The 21684-nt window shown below is 40.4% G+C and overlaps 2 protein-coding genes across 6 annotated transcripts in view; both read left to right on the forward strand.

Annotated features, from left to right (window-relative positions):
• Nucleotides 1-7680, forward strand: part of Fndc3a (fibronectin type III domain containing 3A) — a 117998-nt gene extending 110318 nt beyond the window's left edge. For all 4 annotated transcript variants that reach the window (XM_042685794.1, XM_042685795.1, XM_042685796.1 and 1 more), the window contains 3 exons: nt 967-1133; nt 1868-1995; nt 5149-7680. In XM_042685794.1, the coding sequence (XP_042541728.1) occupies nt 967-1133; nt 1868-1995; nt 5149-5463 (610 nt within the window). In that variant the 3' untranslated portion in view covers nt 5464-7680. The remainder of the gene's footprint in view (nt 1-966; nt 1134-1867; nt 1996-5148) is intronic.
• Nucleotides 7681-16348: 8668 nt separating this feature from the next.
• Mlnr (motilin receptor) lies at nt 16349-20986 on the forward strand. Of its 2 annotated transcripts, XM_042685649.1 has the most exons (3): nt 16349-17255; nt 19256-19481; nt 20919-20986. In XM_042685649.1, exons 1-3 carry the CDS (start codon nt 16349-16351, stop codon nt 20965-20967), a joined length of 1182 nt encoding a protein of 393 aa, XP_042541583.1. In that variant the 3' UTR covers nt 20968-20986. The 2 variants fall into 2 exon arrangements, with proteins under 2 accessions (XP_042541583.1, XP_042541584.1); XM_042685650.1 differs by lacking the exon at nt 20919-20986 and having other exon boundaries at nt 19256-19974.
• The last annotated feature ends 698 nt before the right edge of the window (nt 20987-21684 follow it).

Below are 21684 nucleotides of genomic sequence, written 5' to 3' on the forward strand. Positions count from 1 at the left end.
TCTTTGGTTACTTTCCTTTGGGGAGAACTATTCACATTTTCTGAGGGTGTCACAGTCCTAATTTAGCTGATGACAAGTTTTGTCATTTTCAACAGTGATTTTTTACCACTATGGATTATGTTGGTTTTGTTTTGTTGGTTTCTTGTTGGCTTTTTCCTTATGTGAAAAATGTCTCAGTTGAGTGTCAATGGTTTGCACCTATAATCCTAGCTATTCAGGAGGCTCAGATCTGAGAAATGCAGTTCAAAGACAGCCTAGGCAGACAAATCCTTGAGGTTCTTGAGATTGTTAAGTTAACCAGCAAAAAGCCAGAAGTAGGCTGTGGCTCAAGTGGTAGAGTGCTAACCTTGAACCTAAAACCCAGACCCTGAATTCAAGTCCCAGTACCAGCACCAAAATAAATAAATAAAATAAATAAATGTGTGCATGTGCATTTGTATTTCAGAGATTAAAAAGGCAAATTTTGTCAGTTACTACTACTTGGAAATAATGTCATTTTGGGTGATTAAATTTCTATTTTTCACATATTTAGTACAATATGAGCATTTATTATTCACTTCCCAATTTCCAAAAAAAATTAAAAACAGCCAGTCAACATGTTGGACATAGGTAACATAATTGGGAAAATATATGTAATGTTAAACTTCTATCAAACATTTCATATGAATACATATTAAAAGGTAACAGTCAGAAATAAAGCCATACCAGAAACCTGGAACAGTAATAATGGTTGGGCATGAAATGCAGCATCAGTCTTTCAGTAATACAAGTCATACTGGGAAATCTAGCACATCTGTGATTTTCTTTACCTGATAAAAAGTATAAAGATATGTTTGGAGTGACAAACTATTCCTAATATAAAATTTGGGAAGCAATTTATCGTTCCTAAATAACATATATAACTAATTTTTAAAATATGTTCTATAAAAACACTATAATAGTTTAATGAAATTGTTGCCATTTTAGGTTTATATCCTTGTACAGAGGACCATGTCATACATACAAAGTTCAAAGACTTACTGAGTCAACATCCTATAAATTCTGTATTCAAGCTTGTAATGAAGCTGGGGAAGGTCCCCTCTCCCAAGAGTATATTTTCACTACTCCAAAATCTGTTCCAGCTGCCTTGAAAGGTAAGTTATACATTCTGAAGATATATTATTTAGTAATCAATTTATTTTATCTGTCATAGTAATATTCAGATAAGTATCTGAGTTAAGTCACCAATCTTTTTAATAATCTAACAAAAATACTAAACTGAATAGATAAGTTGTTTTTCTGATGGGTCATTTGCTAATAACCAAACTGTTGTTTATATAAGTCATTGTTATTTCATTCATTTGGATTTGGGGGTAGAGGAAGCCAAGTCTTCGGTTAAATGAAATAAATTTTTAATTGGATTTTTCCATCAGACTTACACAGAAGCATGTATATATACACCTTTCTTTGTACATGTGTCTAACTTTAAGTAGTTCTTATTTTCAATGACTCTGGAAATGATTTTCTTTTGTATATCTGTCTAAAGAAGACTAGAGTTCACTATACGCCCAGAACTTCTAGGACAGGATCTTGGATCAGAGGACTTGAATGTACTGTTTGCTAAGCAGATCCAGTGTTAGTGGCACTGTTCAATGATTTTTTTCAATAACTGTTAATACATTTCACTCAATCATTCTTCTGTTTTATCTAGTTCATGTCTCTTAGTCCTAAAAAAATTGTTGATTTCAACTCCTTTGTATGAAGACTTCAAAAATTCACTGATAATTGGGTTTTAGAGGTTTATTGATTTTAATTATAAAACAAAATCTGAGTGATGTGCCAAGTTAAAAACCAAATGGAGCAGATTTTATTTGTTTGTTCCCTCTAGCTCCCAAAATAGAGAAAGTAAATGACCACATTTGTGAAATTACATGGGAATGTTCACCACCAATGAAAGGTGATCCAGTTATTTACAGTCTTCAAGTTATGGTGGGAAAAGATTCAGATTTCAAACAGGTATGTGCCAAGGTACATTTTGTAGATACATATATCAGTTTTTCATACTTACTTTCAATGCAAGATTTGACTATCTTTCTAATTCTGAGACACTCATTCAATACTAAAGATGTCAGGATTCAAAATCTTTTCTGCATATACACTTTGTACAGATTATCTATTCCCCAACTATTAATTGAGTTCTCTCTTAGGCTATCAAGATACAGTGCTGAACAAAAAAATCTTAACTTCATGAAGTTCCTGTTCTAGTGCGAAAAAATATGCTAAATTCATATGATACATTTCTGCATAAAATGTCAAGCAGTTATAGCCAAGTGCTGGTGGCTCACACCTGTAATCCTAGCTACTCAGGAGGCTGAGATCTGAGGATCACAGTTCAAAGCCAGCCCAGGCAGGAAAGTCCATGAGACTCTTATCTCCAATAAACCGCCAGAAAACCAGAAGTGGTGCTGTAGCTCAAGTGGTAAAGCACTAGCCTTGAGCTGGAGAGCTGAGAGACAGCTCTCAGGCCCAGAGTTCAAGCCCCACGACCGACAAAAAAAAAGAGAGAGAGAGAGAATGTCAAGCAGTTATAAGTGCAACAAATAAATATAAAACTGAGGTTAAGGGTTAGAGAATATTATACGAGAGGAAGTATGTTCAAAGAGAATGATATGGAAAAAAAATTATATGCTTGTTAAATTTGATGATCAATAAAGAAACCAGAGATCCTAAGAGCAAGTTGTTGATGAAGTCAGGTTGTCCTGGTAGTCTTGCCATTGCCATTGATAAAGAATAAAGACCCACCTAGCCTTCTCCATTTCATATTTGAGCCTTATTTAAAAGTCATGCTTGAAAGTTCCTGCTTCCCCCTTAGCATGCCAGTGACATAGTTAAATGGCATTTCTTTTGGGAAATGATCAATAAGGAGTTCAATATGACATGTGGATAATGTGGAAATCATAGAACATCTATCAGCTCAATTGTAACTTTTATTCCATGTGAAATCAGAAGTTAATATGAAGGATTTTGGGTTATTTGGGAGGTTTTTTGTTTTTGTTTTTGTTTTACCACATTAGTCACATAATCAGACACCAAGTTATTTTGATTACAGTATTAAAACTGGATGAACAAGGACAGAACAGAAACCAATAACCAGTCATAATAGGGTTCTTGAATGTAACAATGAGCGTTGTCATGATTATAAACTGTAGACAAGGTGGTGGTACTTACCTGGTAGAGAAATTTCTAAGACAGCTTCCTGGTAGAAAAGAAAAAGAAAAAGAAATTTAATACATAACCTAAAAATTAAAGTGAGGGGAAAGGTGGGGTGGGAGAGGTGAGTAGGAATGTTGAAAGGGGGTGACATTGATCTAGAGGTACTATATACATAATCCGTTTTGTACAACTACTTCAGGATAAAGAAAAATATTTTAGAAAAAAGAAAACAATAGACTGATAGTGTGAGTATTAATAACGGTCAGTGTTTGCTATAAAAATATACCACTTAGATAAATCTGTAACTATTTCATCTGATTTCTCTCTTTTGCTGTCAACCTAATTTATATTATAGGACTTTCAATCTGGGTTTTTTTATATTAGATCCTTTTTCCAGAAAAATAATCATTTGTCTTATTACAGTTTTCTGCTGTTTTAATTATTAATAATAGTATTTGTAGGTGTGAGGGCTTGAATCTCAAACTCTCTGGGCTTGCTTGGTTGAGTCATGCCTCTAGTCCGATATTTTGCTGGTTAAATGGAGATGGAGTCTCAAAGACTGGTCTCTGGGCTAGCTTTGAACTTCATTTCTCTAAAGTATCAGATTTCTGAATAACTAGGATTATAGGCTTTAGCCACTGGCACTAGTGACAGAAGTAGAATTTTTAATAAATGCATTTTCTTTCAAATTGCATAGAAATAAATTATCTTAACTAAAACTACAAAAGTATAAAAGACCCAAAGAGATTAAATTTGCCATGTGATTGTTTTTCTTTATTAAACCATGATAATTAGATTTCAAATGTAATTTACAGATAAGCAGGTTTCCTTCAAGGAAGAAACAAAATTAATATTTTAAAAACTTGATTGTATTACATGTTTAAAGGAAATAGGGACCCTGCATTTCAGTAGTATATGACTTTTAATTGATCACTACATAAAATAGCAATGCACAGTTCTATGTAAAACTTAAACACCACATTAACCCTATCTACCCTTGGATTATTTTATAAACTGCAAATTTTGAAAGGCTGGTTTCCTTAGAACTTCATCCTACATAGTGTCTTCTAAATCTCTTAAGTATTTGTAAAATTCTAAACTTACTGGCAAGTTATATTCTAAACTTTTGAGGGCATTCTATTTACAGAGTTCATTTGTTGTTCATAGAACATAATGTTAATTTACTTTTACCTTCTTGGCCTCTGCATTTTAATTTAAAGCCAATTGTTCACTGATTTTAGTGGCCTTTTATTACATATCTACTATACTCCAGATTCTGGAGACACAAAAATGAAACAGAACTTACTTTGCTTCTTTAGGAGCAAACCAATATGAAACGATTTAGATTTATAATGCTAGGAACTGACTGGTCTGACTTGTAGCCCACCAGCTCACTGGGAAGTGACTTAACCATGTTTCTCATTTGTGAATGAAAAGACAGGCTTATTAATGAGAATGGTCACTTTCTTATTTAAACATTTACTGTATGCTAGGTCTTGAGTTGAGTGCTTTTGTGTTGGCTCATCTTATCCTCTTGATAATAAACTTAACTAATGTGGCTATTGTTCTAATGTGGAACTTGTTCGCTTGCTCATCCCTAAGCTCTGAGAGTAGATCTCATAGCCTGGTTTTTCAAATTTCTCTTGCCTTTACACAGCAGACAGATAGGTATTTTAATGGATAGGTAGTTTTTTAAATTTGGTATTAGGGTATAGTAATTGTACAAAAAGGTTGCATTATAGCATTTTCATATGTGTTATCATGAACTTTGACTCATAATCACTTGTTTCTTGTCTTTCCTTCCCCTCCTTTTTTGGATACAGTTTAAAAAATCTTATTTTAAAAGACAAAATTAGCAATACTGATTTTCCATCAAAAATAATTACAAAATTTGTCAGTGTTACCATTTTGTGCCCATCCTTCACACACAATTCTTTTCTAATACTTCACAAACAGATTTACAAAGGTCCGGACTCTTCATTCCGGTATTCCAGCCTTCAGGTGAACTGCGAATATCGCTTCCGCGTGTGTGCCATTCGCCAGTGCCAAGACCCTGTGGGGCACCAGGACCTTGTGGGCCCCTACAGCACCACAGTGCTCTTCATCTCCCAGAGGACAGAAGCGCCAGCCAGCACCACCAGAGACACTGTGGACAGCACTCGGACACGACGCACTCTTAGTGACGAGCAGTGCGCTGCTGTCATCCTTGTGCTGTTTGCCTTCTTTTCCATCTTCATTGCCTTTATCATTCAATACTTTGTAATCAAGTGAAAGGATAACTTTTTTTAACACTGTATTACCTTTTATTTTGTCATGTACTAAAATTTCTCTGTTGCTTTTACAAAAACAGTGTCATTTAACACTGGCATTGAGACTATAGCACATCATTTTTGCCATTTCAGTGCTTGTATCAGGTAGAGGCTGGCACTTTATTAGTATGCAAGCCACAGAAGTACCAATTTGGGGAGGTTTGTTTTTTTATTTTTTTTTGTTTGGGTTTTTTTTTTCTGTCCTTTTTTTTATTTTTTTTTTTTTAGGTCTTTTTACTTTATTTTTCTTTACTTTTTTTTCCTTGTTTGACATGCCTTCTGGTAGAACAGACTTCCTAAGAGGCAACAATTTATAATTGAGATTTCAACCAGTTACCCTGAGTATAATAATGATGCCTGGTCTTTTTTGTTTCAAAGATTATTACCAAGTAAAAAATTCAGAATGACTAGAATTTACACTAACATGCTATTGAAAATGTTAAAGTCTGATGCTGTGAAAGCAATCTCGTGCTATATTTCTACCTCCTCATTTGTCTTAATTATTTGGTAAGCGGGATTATGATGAATAACTGGAGGGGCTTAGCAAACAAAAACTGGATGAAAAAATTGGTGTAACAAAAAGAAGCTTCTTGTTTGATAAATGTGGAGTTCTTCTTGACACTTAATACATGAATTCACAGAGAAGTCAAAGAAGGCACAGGCGGTCTACTTGGCCTAAAAATATTTTAATGTTTACTCAAAAAGTACCGCTTCAGGTCTTGAGAACATGGAAAAGAACAGAGGACTTTTAGATAGTAACTTTTTAAAACGTAATCATAAAAACCAACTCAGTTTCAAAGTATATGGTGTCCATTTTATGAACTTTTGAACTATGTCTATGTGTATAAGAGGATACACGTACCTGCGTGGCATATATAAACTATCAAGTATAGAAATCCATACAGTCACTCCATCTCTCTGGTACAGGCCAATTTTGAAGAACTCCCATAAGTTTTGCTGCTTCTACTGTAACTACTGCCATCACCATCAGAATTCATAATCAAACCTAATCTTTTTGTTTGGGGCACCAGATCTGAAGACAAAATTAATTTGCACCAGTAAACTTAAAGCTGCTTTCTTTCTTGAAAACTAGTGTTTAATGTATAATGTCTGTTTGGATACTGTTCCAAATTGTTGATTGCATGTGGTTAATGTTGCACTTTGCAGTTGCATAATTCATTAATGTTTTGTGAGCTTGCATTTGTGAGTCATTGGATGATCAGATGAATTTTGTCAAGTATCACATTGTACATCTTGCCTAGATGTCAATGACTGCCAGTAATAATACAGTTTGTAATGAAATTATCTTTAAATTCCTGTATCACATCTGTTATCTGTAAAACACCTGTAACTAGCTTTCTTAATTTATTATTTGAATTTTAGAATAGTGAATCACTAATTTTTAGTTGCTGAGGTTAGCATTTTAGTGATTACTAAGCACTTCTTTCAGTCAGAAAGGAACATTGTTTTGTGCTTTGAAGATCTCTGAAGAATTTCTCTTACGGTAGAATGGGCATGTATTGTAATGTTTTCTGTCAAATGATCTGTGCTGTAGAAAAAATTAACTTTCGTTCAAAAAATAAGTGGATAAATTTGGCCTTTCCGAGTGGTAAGAATGATCTGTCACTATAATACACTATATGTTTACATTTTATTTAATCTCTCCCATGTGTAGGGTAATAACTTGCCCCAAAACAACAGCAATTCCAATTGTTTTCTAGTAACTTCTTAAAATGCCACATTTGGCAGTACAAATGAGTTTGAGTGTAAGAGCCCAGAGATTTCTATATAGTTGAATGTCTAAAATGGTTTAAAAAAAAAGTGCCACTGTGGCAAGTTACCAGTGGCTTATGTTTTTCATAGTAATTCAAATGAACTCCTATTTTTGATAGTAAATGTCATTTAATAGTGTACTTGCCATTGGAGCCTCACTGCAAAATCAGTGCAGCAGAGAAAACAATTTTTAATGTAATTCTTGATTTTACCTCATATACTGTACATTCCAAAAACTCTAAACTTTTTAAAGATTATAGATACACTACCAAACATATCACCTTAAAATTGTATAAGGTTGAACTTCATACACATGGAAAAGTATAATCTCATTAAAATACATATACTGTGTAGCAAAATATCTTTAAAATCCATGGAAAATAAAAGTTGTATCATTCTTTTTTGAGATATGTTTATTGTATTCACATACATTTCATTATTTGCTGTGTATTCCAGAAAAGGTAGTGTTTCCCCTCTTCCAATAGGCTTTAAACAAATTTCCCAATAGTATTCAAATCTTCAATATATAATTAGATTCAAGAATGAAATAAGGAACCAGGCATCTGTAACCCTAGCTACTCAGGAGGCTGGAATGACAGAATCATAGTTCAAAGCCAGCCCACAAAGGAAATCCATGAGATTCCTCCAATAACCAGCACGAACAGGCTAAAGGTATGGCTCAAGTGATAGGAGGGCCAACTAAGCAAGCAAGCATGAAGCCCTGAGTTGAAGCCCAAGAATCACACACACAAACACAGATCTGGTTTGGTGGTATACACACATACAATCCTAGTTACTTGGGAGGAAAATGGGAAGGATCAAGGATTGAGACTGGCCCTGGAAAAAAAAATTACAAAGACCCCCATCCCTAGTCCTAAATTCAAATTATAGTACCCAAAAATGTGGTTTATCTAAGTGACTTGACTTTGTGAATTCATTACATATTTTGCTTGACTTACATAAAGAATAAGATGAAGCCCAGTGCTGGTGGCTCACACCTGTAATCCTAGCTAATTAAGAGGCTGAGATTCAGACAATTGGGGTTCAAAGCCAAGCAAACTTGGCCAATTTCAAACGACAATACTAGCAAAAAAAAAAATATCTGAGGTGAATTTCCCATTGGATGATAGGCACTAGTCTAGTGTTGGGTACTCAAGAGTCTGGGGGATTACTTCAGCGTGGAAAGCAAGCTTTAAAAACCAATGGCTTACCCATCAGGAAGAAAACCCCTGACTTCTCTTCATTTCTCACTTGTTTCCTAACTAGAGGCCCAGAACCTCTCTATTGCTTTTTGGCTTCCATCAGAAAGTTCATCCAAGTGGTTGCTAATTGTCACAATGCAGATACCACAGTAAAGTTAAAAATGTTTGGCTGAGGAAAGGATGTCATGTGGGCGTAGGACTGTCACTCCACAGAAGCCATAGAGAGAAAATTCATCCTTGAGGACATAACTCATTTACAGCATAGCATCTGCACATCTTTTACTATAGACTAGATATAAGACTATTTTATACATTATGCTGATCATTACATAGATTGGACTCCAACCCAAGTACCTAGCTTTTTGCCATTATGTACAGATTCTCTTTCAGCAAGATGATCCCAGATGTGATGTAGCTATGGGAAGCTACAGATTGATACTTAAGTCTGTTAGTGACACCAAGCTCTGGCTCCAGTGTCAGAGGGCCATAGGTAGGACACAGACCTAGATGCACTTTTGCCCTATATAAATAACAGGTATAGAGGTGCTGATAGGGCGAGGAGAAAAATGTCTGGTCCACTGGATATTCTGTCACATCACATGAGCTGCAGGAAAAACCCAGTATGTGGCTGATAACAAAACTTCAGAAAACATATACCTGGAAAATGTCTGGTCCACTGGATATTCCCTCACATCACATTAGCTGCAGGAAAAACCCGGTACGTGGCTGACAACAAAACTTCAGAAAACATATACCTGGCCTCATTTCCTCCTAAAGTAGGGACTACCATGCCATAAAGGTTATGTGCATCTTTGGGGCCACATCACACTTAAATCTCAATGTAGCAAGTATCAGAAAAGCTTGCTCTTAGTGTCAATGCTCTGTCTTCACTAGATCATCAATAAACTGTTGTTCAACTCCTACTGGCATCACAGCCTTGTTCTCAATCCCTGAGAACTGTGAAGGAATAAGAGACCTTGGTTCTGTAGAAGCCTATTCATTACCAGTGATAAGTATTGCTTTGTGTCAGCTACCAATCCAGGCCTCAGATGAGGCCAATGAACACAATTGATTAAAGCCCTGGAGATATGGAAAGACATAACAGACGAATAACTAAGTAAATAGTATATTGATTGGCAACCAGCTACCGGGAGGGAAAAAATACAGGTGTTTAAATGGAGGGTGCTTAATACAGAATATTCAGAGGGCCAATGTACAGCTGGCATGGATTCTGACTTGAAACCCATCAGACTGCCTCAGAGCTGCCCCAGCAGAAGCTGGGGCTGCCCAAGCCATAGAGTAGATTGGAAGAGGTGAAAGACTCGGGGATCTGCCTCCTATGAAGGCCAACCATATCCTTGGGTCAAAGAAAAGAAACATACTCACCTGGCACAGACCTGGGTTCTAAAGCTAACAGAACAGCTAGCAGGAAGGAGACGTGGACCTGGAGCAGCAAGTGCTACTGCAAGAACCAACACAAAGTTAAGCATTCCCTCTCCTAGCAGCACATACTGGGACTCTACTTCCCCATATACTTGGGTCCTTTAGATTCCAGTCACCTTAGGGAAGATAAAGCATGCAAAAGAACTGACCACTACCCCAGAGTGTCTGTTTTGCCATGCCACCTGCGGAGCCTGCGTGAGAGAGCACATTAGACAAAGAGCTTCAAAGAAGCATGCCTGCAGGAAGGGGTGTTGGTTCAAGACTTCCCTTACACTTGGCTGCACCTTTATAGCCTCTACCTTTATTCTTACTATATTCTTCTTGACTGTACATTCGTTGCTTTTATTCTCGTTTTGGCTATTTTTCTATTGATCCGCAAACAGAGCATGTTGTATCTTTCCAGTCCAATAGAAACGACTTCTCTAAGTAATAAAGACTAAGACCAAAGATTAAATGTGGGCAATGCCCCAATCAATCTATCATCTGATGTGACGTTGCCTCCAGAAACTCCTACAACTTCACAAGCGGTTTTGCAGCTCACGCATAGTAAATATAGAGACTTAAAATTTCCAGATATGTCCAACAGACAAAATCAATGAATTAAACTAAGTTAGAAAGTTATCCCAGTAGTTCAGAGAGTTCTAAAAAAAAAAAGGACCTCTGATTATAAAAGAAAAAGAAAGATTCTCCCAACAGTTATGATTTAGTCCAACTTACATTATAGGGAATAGATGGTGGTTTCACACAAAATATAAAGTTAGTAACATCATATTTCCTGAACCAACCGAAGAACCACTTCCTTATACAGGAGCTTATAAAGATGAAAATAGTTGGATAAAAATAAAAATAAAAAGAGTACAATATAAGTACAGCCCTGTCTTAGGTTTATTAATTATTAAACATAAAAAGGCTGAATAGATGACGCATTCTATTAAACAATATGCTAGACTTGTTTCGCACCACTTAGCTTAAACAGTTGGTGGGATAGTCATCAATTTTCATGTAATTCATCAATGCTTTGCCTTTTTAAAAAAAATTGATTACGTGCTTAAATAAACAAAGAATTTATGTCACAATCACACACTGTATAAAAATGTTAATTCTCCTCAATAAAGATACACTCAGATGCAACTCTTTTGAGTCTGTGTCTGTTTGTCACTTTGCCGACTCCTTGCCCACCTATCCTGAGATCCCTGTCCCATCGGTTCCAGTGCTCTGGCCGAGCTGGTCCCTCGCAGGTGGCGCCCAACATGGGGCTCGAAAGCACACGCAGCTTGAAGCTGTACAGACAGTTCTCCAGAAGGTAAGCTGTCTCTCCTCTTTCTCTCATTATTTTCAGGCAAAGGATAGGAGCTCATCAGAGCGCTGCAGGCTCCCTGATAAAGGCTGATCAGGATAAGACGACGAGCAGGTATTTAATATCATGGGGCATTCCCAGTCAAGAAATAAGGAATTATTTCTCTCTGTGCTAAAACATATGTTGGAAAGTAGGGGTAATCATGTTTCTAAAAAGGCTCTTGTGGAGTTTTATGAGTTTGTTTTAAGGGTTTCACCCTGGTTTCCTGAGGAGGGAAGCTTGTCTCTGCAAGACTGGAAGAAAGTTGGAGTGGAAATAAAAAGGTACTATAAAAAACATGGCCCTGAAGAAGTCTCCCCACCTGCTTTTTCAATCTGGTTACAGGTAAAGACATGCTTATAGATAAGACCAGGATGGAACAAGCTCCATCTGAAAATAATGATGAGACTGCCCCTTTAACATCTAGTAAAGGGAAAAATGACAAAAGTTATAATACTATAAACAAGGATGAGGTAGGAAGTGGTGTCAATTTGTTAGAAGCTTTACCTGATGATGATTGCTATGAAAATAACATTACTTGTTGGGAAACATATGAAGGGCAAATTGATTATGATGAAGGAGAGGATTGTTTTAGGAAAAATAAAATAAAAAGAGGTCCTATGGTGTTTCCCTCTGCTCCTTCTGCCCCTCCTCCCCTTAACAAGGAAGTAAGAAATAGAGCTCACCCCAGAGCTTTAGCTCCAGGATTTATGGGAGCAATACAAGAGGCCCGTCAGCAAGGTGATTCCTCTTTTTGCTTTCCAGTAGTTTTGTATGATGATGCTCCTCCTGATTGGGAGCCTCTTCCGCTAAAGACTCCTAAGGAGCTTCAAACAGCTGTCAAAACTATGGGACCATCTTCTCCTTATACTCTTCAAATTTTAGACACGGTAGGAAGCATGTGGTTAACGCCTTATGATTGGTTCCAAATTACAAAATCTGTCCTCAGCCCAGGACAATATATCTTGTGGAGAAATGATTATGAGATGGAGCTAGAGAAATAGTACAAAAATCAGTTGTTAAAAGGGGAGGCACTAAACCAACCATGGGCATGTTGATGGGAAGAGGTGAATATACTCCCTCTAGTCAAACAGATATACCTAAAGAAATGCTTATTGAAATATCAAAATTAGCAATAGCAGCCTGGAAAAGGTTACCACCAGCTGAAGGCAAAACCAGTTTTAGCTGGTATTCAGCAAAAACTAGATGAGCCGTATGAAGAATTTGTGGCTAGACTAGAAGAAGCCTTGCAGAGAATGCTTCCCCCCTCTGAAGGAATAGAGCTATTGCTCAAACAACTGGCATGGGAAAATGCAAACTCACTATGTAAAGAACTCATAAGACCCATAAGAAAGACGGGATCATTGAAAGATTATGCTAAAGCATGCATAGATGCCTCACCAGCAGTCATTCAAGGAATGGCATATGCTGCAGCAATGAAAGGAGAACCATTCAGTGCTTATGTACAAAAATTACATAAGACACAACCACAGATCGGAAATGGGGTCTGTTTCTCATGTGGCCAGTCAGGACACATGAGTAAAGATTGTCAACAAAAGCAAAGTAAACCTAGTAACAGTAAGAAGGGTAAAGCGCCTGGACTTTGTCCACGATGTAAGAAAGGCAATCATTGGAAAAATGAGTATATATCAAAATATCATAAGGATGGAACTCCCCTAACAGCAGAAGAAAAGGAGACAAAAAACGGGAAGAGGGGCGCTCCCTCAACCCAGTAAATGAAAGAGGGGAAACACCTACTGTTACACAAAATTCCCCTAAGGGATCAGTTCCATTAAATCCCTTGGCTCCTCCTTTTACAGTATGGGATTTGCCAAGAGCTACTCCAGGAAGTGCAGGGTTAGATCTGGCAGCAAAAAGAGATTACATTATCTCTATCATGGATGGTACTCAGTTAATAGACATTCAAGTTCATGATCCTTTAATTAAAGGAACTGTGGGCTTAGTAATTGGTAGAAGCTCAAATTATAAGAAAAATTTTGAGGTATTACCAGGAGTAGTTGATGCAGATTATCAAGGGGAAATTAAAGTAATAGTAAGGTCTTTAAGAGGAAATATACAAATACATAAAAATCAAAGAATAGCTCAAATCTTAATTTTAAATCTTCCAAACAAATCCTAAAACAAGATCGAGGCACAGGAGGTTTCGGTTCCACAGAAACTGTGGCCTGGGTACAATGTATTTCTAAGGATCGACCCATGAAAACTATAAAAGTAGATGGAAAACCTATTAAAGGTCTTTTGGATACAGGGGCAGACCGAACATGTATTGCAGGAAAAGACTAGCCCTCATCTTGGCCAATTATGAAGAGAGAATCTATATTAATGGGATTAGGTATGGCTAATAATGTTGCCCAAAGTTCAAAAATTTTAAAGTGGGAGTGTGAAAATAGATTTGGAAACTTTCAACCTTATATCTTCTTTGCCCTTTACATTATGGGGCAGAGACATTATGCAAAACGTGGAATTAAAATTAGTTACTTCAGATTCTTTTAGTGTACAAAATTTTTCATAGGGGCCACTGATGACAAGTTTGCTGATGCAATATCATGGAAAAATGATCAGCCTGTGTGGGTTGATCAGTGGCCCCTAACACAAGAAAAGATACAGGCTGTAGAACAATTGGTAAATGAGCAATTACAAAAAGGACATTTAGAGGACTCCAAGAGTCCTTGGAATACTCCAATTTTTGTAATTAAAAAGAAATCTGGGAAATGGAGGTTGTTACAAGACCTCAGAACCATTAATATCACCATGCATGACATGGGGGCTCTTCAGCCAGGACTTCCATCTCCTGTGGCTCCTAAAGGACATTATATAATTGTCATTGATTTGTAGGATTGCTTTTTTACAATAAAATTGGATCCTAATGATTCTCAAAAATATGCATTTAGTGTGCCCTCATGTAATTTGAAAAGGCCCTGGCAGAGATATCAGTGGAAGGTCTTGCCACAAGGCATGAAAAATTCTCCTACATTGTGTCAAAAATTTGTGGATAAAGCTTTATAAAAAACTAGGGAAGAGTTTTCTAATGCTTATATTATTCATTATATGGATGATATATTAATAGCTGCTGAAAGTAAACATTTAACAGAACAAATTTTAAAACATATGATTGAACAATTAACCAACTTTGGTTTGCTTATTGCTCCAGATAAAATTCAACATAATAAACCTTTAAATTATTTAGGAAAAATAATACATGATGATTACATCATGTCACAAAAAATGAGTATTAGGCTAGATAAATTAAAAACATTAAATGATTTTCAAAAATTATTAGGAAATATAAATTGGGTTAGACCCTATTTAAAAATTACCACAGGAGAATTACAGCCATTGTTTGGAGCCCTAAAAGGGGATTCTAATCCTAAATCTAAGAGACAATTGACTCCAATAATGTTAGAAAAAATTTCATTGGTGGAAGAAAAGTTACAACAAGCAAAAGTGGTCCAATTGGACTATAATAAAGATTGGGATTTTATAATATTAAAGACATCCTATACTCCTACTGGATGTTTGTGGCAAGATGGAGTTCTGGAATGGCTTCACTTGCCTCACACTCAAACAAAAATGGTAGTTTCTTATGTATACTTGTGCAGTCAACTCATTGTCAAGGCAAGGAGTAGGTCCCGAGAGTTATTTGGGAAAGAAATGCATAATATAATTATACCTTATAATAAACAACAATTAGAAATATTATTACAAAATGATGGTAATTGGTGATTAGCATTATTAAATTATACAGGACAAATAAAATTTCATGTTCCTCAACATCCTTTATTAAAATTTGTGGAAGAGGTAGAAATCATTTTTCCATTAGTGGTAACCACAACACCTTTAGAAGATGCCTTAACAGTTTTCACTGATGGGTCCTCAAATGGAACTTCGGTGGTATACATTCCAGATCACCCCCCCTATTATTACAAGGGCATCTGATATATCAGCGCAACAGGTGGAAATTATTGCTGTAATTTTAGCCTTCACCACATTTCCCCAGCAGCTTTAACATTTACACGGATTCTAAGTATGTGGTTACCTTATTTCCAGCCATAGAGACAGCTCTTTTATCAGGACAATCAAAACTTATAGACTTGTTACAACAGTTACAAAAATTAATTCAACTTAGAAAAGAAAAAATATCATCTGTAATGCACCAAAAAAAAAAAAGAAAGAAAGAAACCTTCTAGACTTGCATTCGTTGGCACAAGGATACAGGACTTGCAATAGAACAGTAAGAACACTTGGGTGAGGACCACGGAAGGACGGACAGACTGCCGAGCTGGGACACCAGCTGAAGGGTTAAACAGAAAGCACAGGGTTACATGCATCCCGTGTGTACACTGTCAGCTGTTGCTATTAAGACTAAAAGGAACTGTGAAATTCCTCCCGTGTTCATCCTTTCCCTGACATCTCTCAGAGGTTGGCAAATCGTTTCCAGTATTAGTGTGCACATAAACATGCAAGTCTCAGTATGATGAGAACATGTGTTCTTGCTCCCTCCACCACCACACCGAAATTTTAGAAAAGGAGAGTTGGGCCAGGATTGGGCCAGGGTCACACTGCAACTCTAGTGGGTCCAGGATAAGATACAACTGGGAGAGGCTCTCACTTCTGGTGTGGGTTTTCTGCGAGGACTGTGGCTTCCTGGTGGTCATTGGGAGCATTCCTTAACCTGGGGAAGTGACTTGACCCGAGACAAATGCGGCCGGATTAGACCAGCCATCCAGCCGCATCCCAGTCGGCTTCTCCCAGCTTGATCTCAAGCCAGACCGTCCAGTTGGTGGCAAAGGAAGCACCCAGACTGCCCAGGGTGTAGGAGAGGGCGCGGGGCGGGGCGGGCTGCGGCGGGGGCGGGGACTGTAGGCTGGCGCTGTGTAGCTCCCCGAAGCGCAGGGCTGCACCTCCCTCCCAGCAGTGTGGGGCTGCGTGGTGCGGGGTCCCCACTTCCACCAGGGCTCCTGGGGGTGCGGTCTCCTCGCACCTGCGGCGCGGGCCGGGACGGGCAGCCAGCACTCGCCGAGCGGGGGGCCCCGCGCGTGCCGGGCCTCGGCTCCCCGATGCGGGGCGCGTCCATGGGCAGCCCGTGGAACAGCAGCGCCAGCCCCGGGGGCGCGGCGGAGCCCCAGCCGGGGTGGGCCCCGCTGCCACCCTGCGATGCGCGCCGGTGCTCGGCCTTCCCCCTGGGCGCTCTGGTGCCCGTGACTGCCGTCTGCCTGGGCCTGTTCGCCGTCGGGGTGAGCGGCAACGTGGTGACCGTGCTGCTGATCGGGCGCTCCCGGGACCTGAGGACCACCACCAACTTGTACCTGGGCAGCCTGGCCGTGTCCGACCTGCTCATCTTGCTCGGACTCCCCTTCGACCTGTACCGCCTGTGGCGCTCGCGGCCCTGGGTGTTCGGGTCGCTGCTCTGCCGCCTGTCGCTCTACCTGGGCGAGGGCTGCACCTACGCCACGCTGCTGCACGTGACGGCGCTCAGCGTGGAGCGCTACCTCGCCGTGTGCCGCCCGCTCCGCGCACGCGCGCTCGCCACCCGCCGCCGCGTGCGCGCGCTCATCGCCGCGCTCTGGGTCGTGGCGTTGCTCTCCGCCGGCCCCTTCTTCTTCCTGGTGGGCGTCGAGCAGGACCCGGGCGTCCTCGCCATCCCGGAGGGAAATGGCACGGTTCTCTTCCACCCTTCAACTCCGGCCTGGTCGTTGCCGTCTCTCGGGTGGTCGGGGTGGCCGCCACTGCCCTCGCCGTCGGGGCCCGCGGCCGCCGCCGCCGCGCTGTTCCGCCGCGAGTGCCGGCCGAGCCGCGCGCAGCTGGGCGCGCTGCGCGTCATGCTGTGGGTCACCACCGCCTACTTCTTCCTGCCCTTCCTGTGCCTCAGTCTCCTCTATGGGCTCATCGGGCGCGAGCTGTCGAAGAGCCGGGGGCCCCTGCAAGGCCCCGCCGCCTTGGGGAGGGAGCGGGGCCACCGGCAGACCGTCCGTGTCCTGCGTAAGTGACGCCCCAAGTCCCGGCTCCACCGGAGCGCTCGCCCGCCTCCCGCCGGCCCTTTCCGTCTGCGGGGGCGCCCGGGGCCCCGCTCCCGGACCCCGGGCGCCCCCGAGGGTGGGAGTTCCAGATCTAGTAAACAACTCCAGAATGGGTCTTAATCCAGCGGCCGGTCCCTGTGAGATGCCGCAGGTGTGCATTAAGCACTGTACCCCGAGAGGACCGCGTGGGGAGACTGTATTCAGCTAAAGATTTATTATTATTATTATCATTATTGTTAAAAGTTACTGGCCGGGCGCCTGTGGCTCACGCCTGTAATCCTAGCTACTCAGGAGGCTGAGATCTGAGGATCATGGTTCTAAGCCAGACCGGGCAGGAAAGTCCATGAGACTCTTATCTCCAATAAACCACCATAAAACGAGAAGAGGCGCTGTGGCTCAAGCGGTAGAGCGCTCACCTTGAGCTGAAGAGCGCAGGGACAGCACCCAAGCCCAGAGTTCAAGCCCCACAACCAACGAAAAAAAAAAAAAAACCAAAACCGGCGGTTAAAGGGAAATATGTCCCAACCAAAAAGTCAAAGATGGGGCTGAGAAGGTGGCTCAGTGGTAGAGCGCTTGCCTTGCATGCCTGAGGCCCTGGGTTCGATTCCTCAGCACCACATAAGCAAAAAGAAAAAAGCCGAAAGTGGCGCTGTGGCTCAAGTGGTAGAGCGCTAGCCTTGAGCTGAAGAGCCCCCCTGCCCAGAGTTCAGACCCCATGACTGGACCCCCCCCCCAAAAAAAAGTCAAAGATGCCAGGCGCTGATGAATCATGCTTGTAATCCTAGTCCTAGCTACTCGGGAGACCAAGATGGGGATCATCGTGTTTTGAGGCCAGCCCTGAGAATTTTACCTTGAGGGAAAAAAAAAAAAAGCTCAAAGACAGCACCTAGGCGCTGAGGTCAAATCCCAGGACACAGGGAGAGACAGAGAGGGAGAGGTTGTCAGAACTAAGAATGCGTCTCTGAAGCTGGTTTGGGAAAGGAAGCCTGCCAAAACAGCTTTTTAGAAGGACTTGCCCCTTCTGGTTTATGCCCAACCTTGATAACACATGAGCCTGACAGGCAGTTTTGAAGCAAATATCCATGCAGTGAACAACCTCACCCACTTCATGGAGATCTGGCTTAGTAAAAGGTTCTAATTTATTTGCCATGTAGTTTCTTGGGAGGCTTATTTGATTTTTTTAATTTATTTTTTTATTGTGAAAATACCGTACAGAGGGGTTACAATTACATGGTCAAGGTAATGAGTACATTCTTATCAAGCATTGTTGCCTCCTCCTTTGTTTCCCCTTCCCATCCCTTCCCATCTCCCACCCTCAATCCCCCCCAAAGTTGTAAAGTTCGTTTTTTGACATAACAAATTGTACATCTCATTGTTGCAATGGGTCCACCCGTATCCCTATTTAAACGATGTTTTTTCTCTTCCCCTCCACAAATTATACCAACATCAAATACAGTGACAGCAGGGGTTATACTGTGGGGGAGGGACAAACAAAGCAACAAAGAAATCATCTTTAAAATATGTTAGAAACAATCACAAGAAAGAAAAAACATTTGAATACTTATCTTGGGGTTCATTTCACCTAACATCATCTTATCTGACCTTTTCTGCTTGTCTCAGACATACATTAGTTATTGCAAATGAGGGAAACCATGGGACCTATTTTTCTTTGGGCCTGGCTTACTTCACTTAATATTATTTTTTCCAAGCCTTTCCATTTCCTAACAAATGGGGCAATGTCATTCTTTCTGATGGAGGCATAGAATTCCATTGTGTGCATATACCACATTTTCTTGATCCATTCATCTACTGAGGGGCATCTGGGTTGGTTCCATATCTTAGCTATAGTAAATAATGTTGCAGTAAACATAGTTGTGCTGGTAGCTTTAGTATGGTCTTTTTGTGATCATTTTTTATGTGTTGTTGTTTTGCTAATTCGGGCACCTGTGTCTTGTTTTGCAGTGGTGGTGGTTCTGGCATTTATAGTGTGCTGGTTGCCTTTCCACGTTGGCAGAATCATTTACATAAATACAGAAGACTCCCGGATGATGTACTTCTCTCAGTACTTCAACATTGTCGCCCTGCAACTTTTCTATCTCAGCGCCTCCATCAACCCAATTCTCTACAACCTCATTTCCAAGAAGTATCGAGCAGCTGTTTGTAAATTTCTGCTCACAAGAGAGTCCAGGTAGAGAGGTTTGGGAAGAAGCCCAGACACTGGAAGGGATGCAGGGGGGAGGGACACTGCTGGTTACACAGAGACAAGAGCTAACACAAAGATGATGACCTAAACAGTACAGCCAAGACACTTCTGGGACTTTGGAGATGACAGGTCTATACATAAATTGAGTCTGGTAATGGAGGAGTGGATGTCCTTAAAAAGAATGGAAAGTATGATTGAAAACTCACAGGTTGGTTAAGAAAATGTCCATGTTTCCTTTTTAACCAAGCTTTTCTAGTTTCCCTTTAATCAGTCTCTGCTCCCTGTATCATCTTGAAATCTCAACATCACAGAACAGAACATGCTATTGGAAATTTTAAGTCTTTTTGTGGGTCCTAGGACTTGAACTCAGGGCCCAGACACTGCCCCTGAGATTTTTGTATTCATATCTAGTACTCTCTACCCCTTGAGCCACATCTCCATTTCTGGCTTTGTGTGTGTGTGTGTATGGTTAATTGGAGATAAGAGTCTCAAGGACTTTTCTTCCTGGGCTGGCTTTGAATGTGATCCTCAGATCAGCAGGAGCCACTGGCACCCAGCAGGTTTTAAGTCTTAATTCAGTCTTTTGCACTTTAGGAATATGGCTGCTCATTTTATAGATAATTGATGCAGAGAGATCTCTGAGATCAGAGATAGGTTTTATTTGGATTTTTGAAATATAAATATAGTATGCCTACCTATACAAGGAACTGGGAGGGGTTGGGTTCAAGAAATTATTTAATGCCTAAATGTGTTAATAATTCTTAAACACAGTAAGAATTTTAAGTAGGGTCCAAAGTTCTAGCAGTCCCACTATCTCCCAAGACTGGAAGCAAATCACAAAATTAGGCATAATGACATTCTTCCTCCTACCCCAAGAAGGACTCTACATAAATAAATCTGTGTCACAAACTCATTCCCTCCAAAACTCAGGCAACTGAGGCCTGAGATCAGGAGCTTGCTCTTCTAATATGACTTCTAACACAACCGTTGAACAGCGCTTCCATGTTTTATAATGGGCCTCAGCCTGGTGGGATGATAATCCATCATTTCTATCCTATTGAGTCTTAGATTTCCCATACAGGAGCCCCGAGAACCTGAATCTGAAATCCAGACTGAAGGATTTGCCTCTCCCCATCTTGCTCCATTCTTTCTATCTATCCAAAGATGGAATATGAATGATTGACCCCCTCCACCCTGTTTTCCCAGGTGCATACGGATGCCAGGCATACCACCAAAGATATGCACAGACTGCCTGACACCAGCAGGGCAATCTACTTAAGTCTGTAAAAATTCCATTGTGGGCCCAGCTGAAAAGCCCCTCGCCTCCCTAGACCTAATAGCTTTTTTTTTTTTTTTTATTAACCTCTGCCTCCTTGTTCAAACCTCATAAAAACCCAACTCCTGTCTCACTTCCTTTCACAGTCTCCAAGACCATGAGAAGGCTGTGCCCCTTGCTGCTATATCTCAATAAACAGTCCTTGCCTATGGAAGTTGGAATCCAGCCTGTTTCCTTCCTTCATTTCCTAAAACAGACTCCCACACTGAGGTTCTGTTCTCACAAATAACGAACAACAACAAAAAAACAAAAACAAAAAACCAGGAGTCAATGCATGAAAGGGAATATGTTGGATGTTCAGATTTTAAAAAGAAACTGAAGCTTTTTCTTATACCTCATTTGACAACAAAAACACATTTGCATGAGAGCTGCTGCCCTGCCACACAATTGCAAAGGGAGTTTCACACCTCTGTCCACAGGTATGGCACCCCCTGAATGTGGGCAGGGCACAAATCACTTAGTTGTACCTGGGGTCCTTTTGGGGTTTTCAGATTGATGGAATTCAAATGAAAATTACAACAGATTGTGTACATTTATGAAAAATTTGTTCTGGGATTGTCATGAATTTTCAAATCTACAAATACCAGAAAAAACATCAAATGCTTTCATCAGTTACTTTGGGGGGGGGGGGGGGCGGGAGGGAGGGAATGTGTTCCAGTACTTGAAGTCAGTGTCTGAGCTTTCTTCACTCAAGGCTGGCACTCTCCACCACTTGATCCACTTTTGGCTCTTTGAGGCTTGATTGGAGATAAAAGGCTCAGGGACTTTCTTGCCTGGGCTACTTCAAGCTATGATCCTCAGATCTCAGCCTCTTAAGTAGCTAGGATTATAGCTAGGTGTTAAGCCACCAGT

Source organism: Dipodomys spectabilis, unplaced genomic scaffold (genome assembly GCF_019054845.1).
Source record: "Dipodomys spectabilis isolate Male_0828 unplaced genomic scaffold, ASM1905484v1 ptg000095l, whole genome shotgun sequence".
Classification (NCBI taxonomy): domain Eukaryota; kingdom Metazoa; phylum Chordata; class Mammalia; order Rodentia; family Heteromyidae; genus Dipodomys; species Dipodomys spectabilis.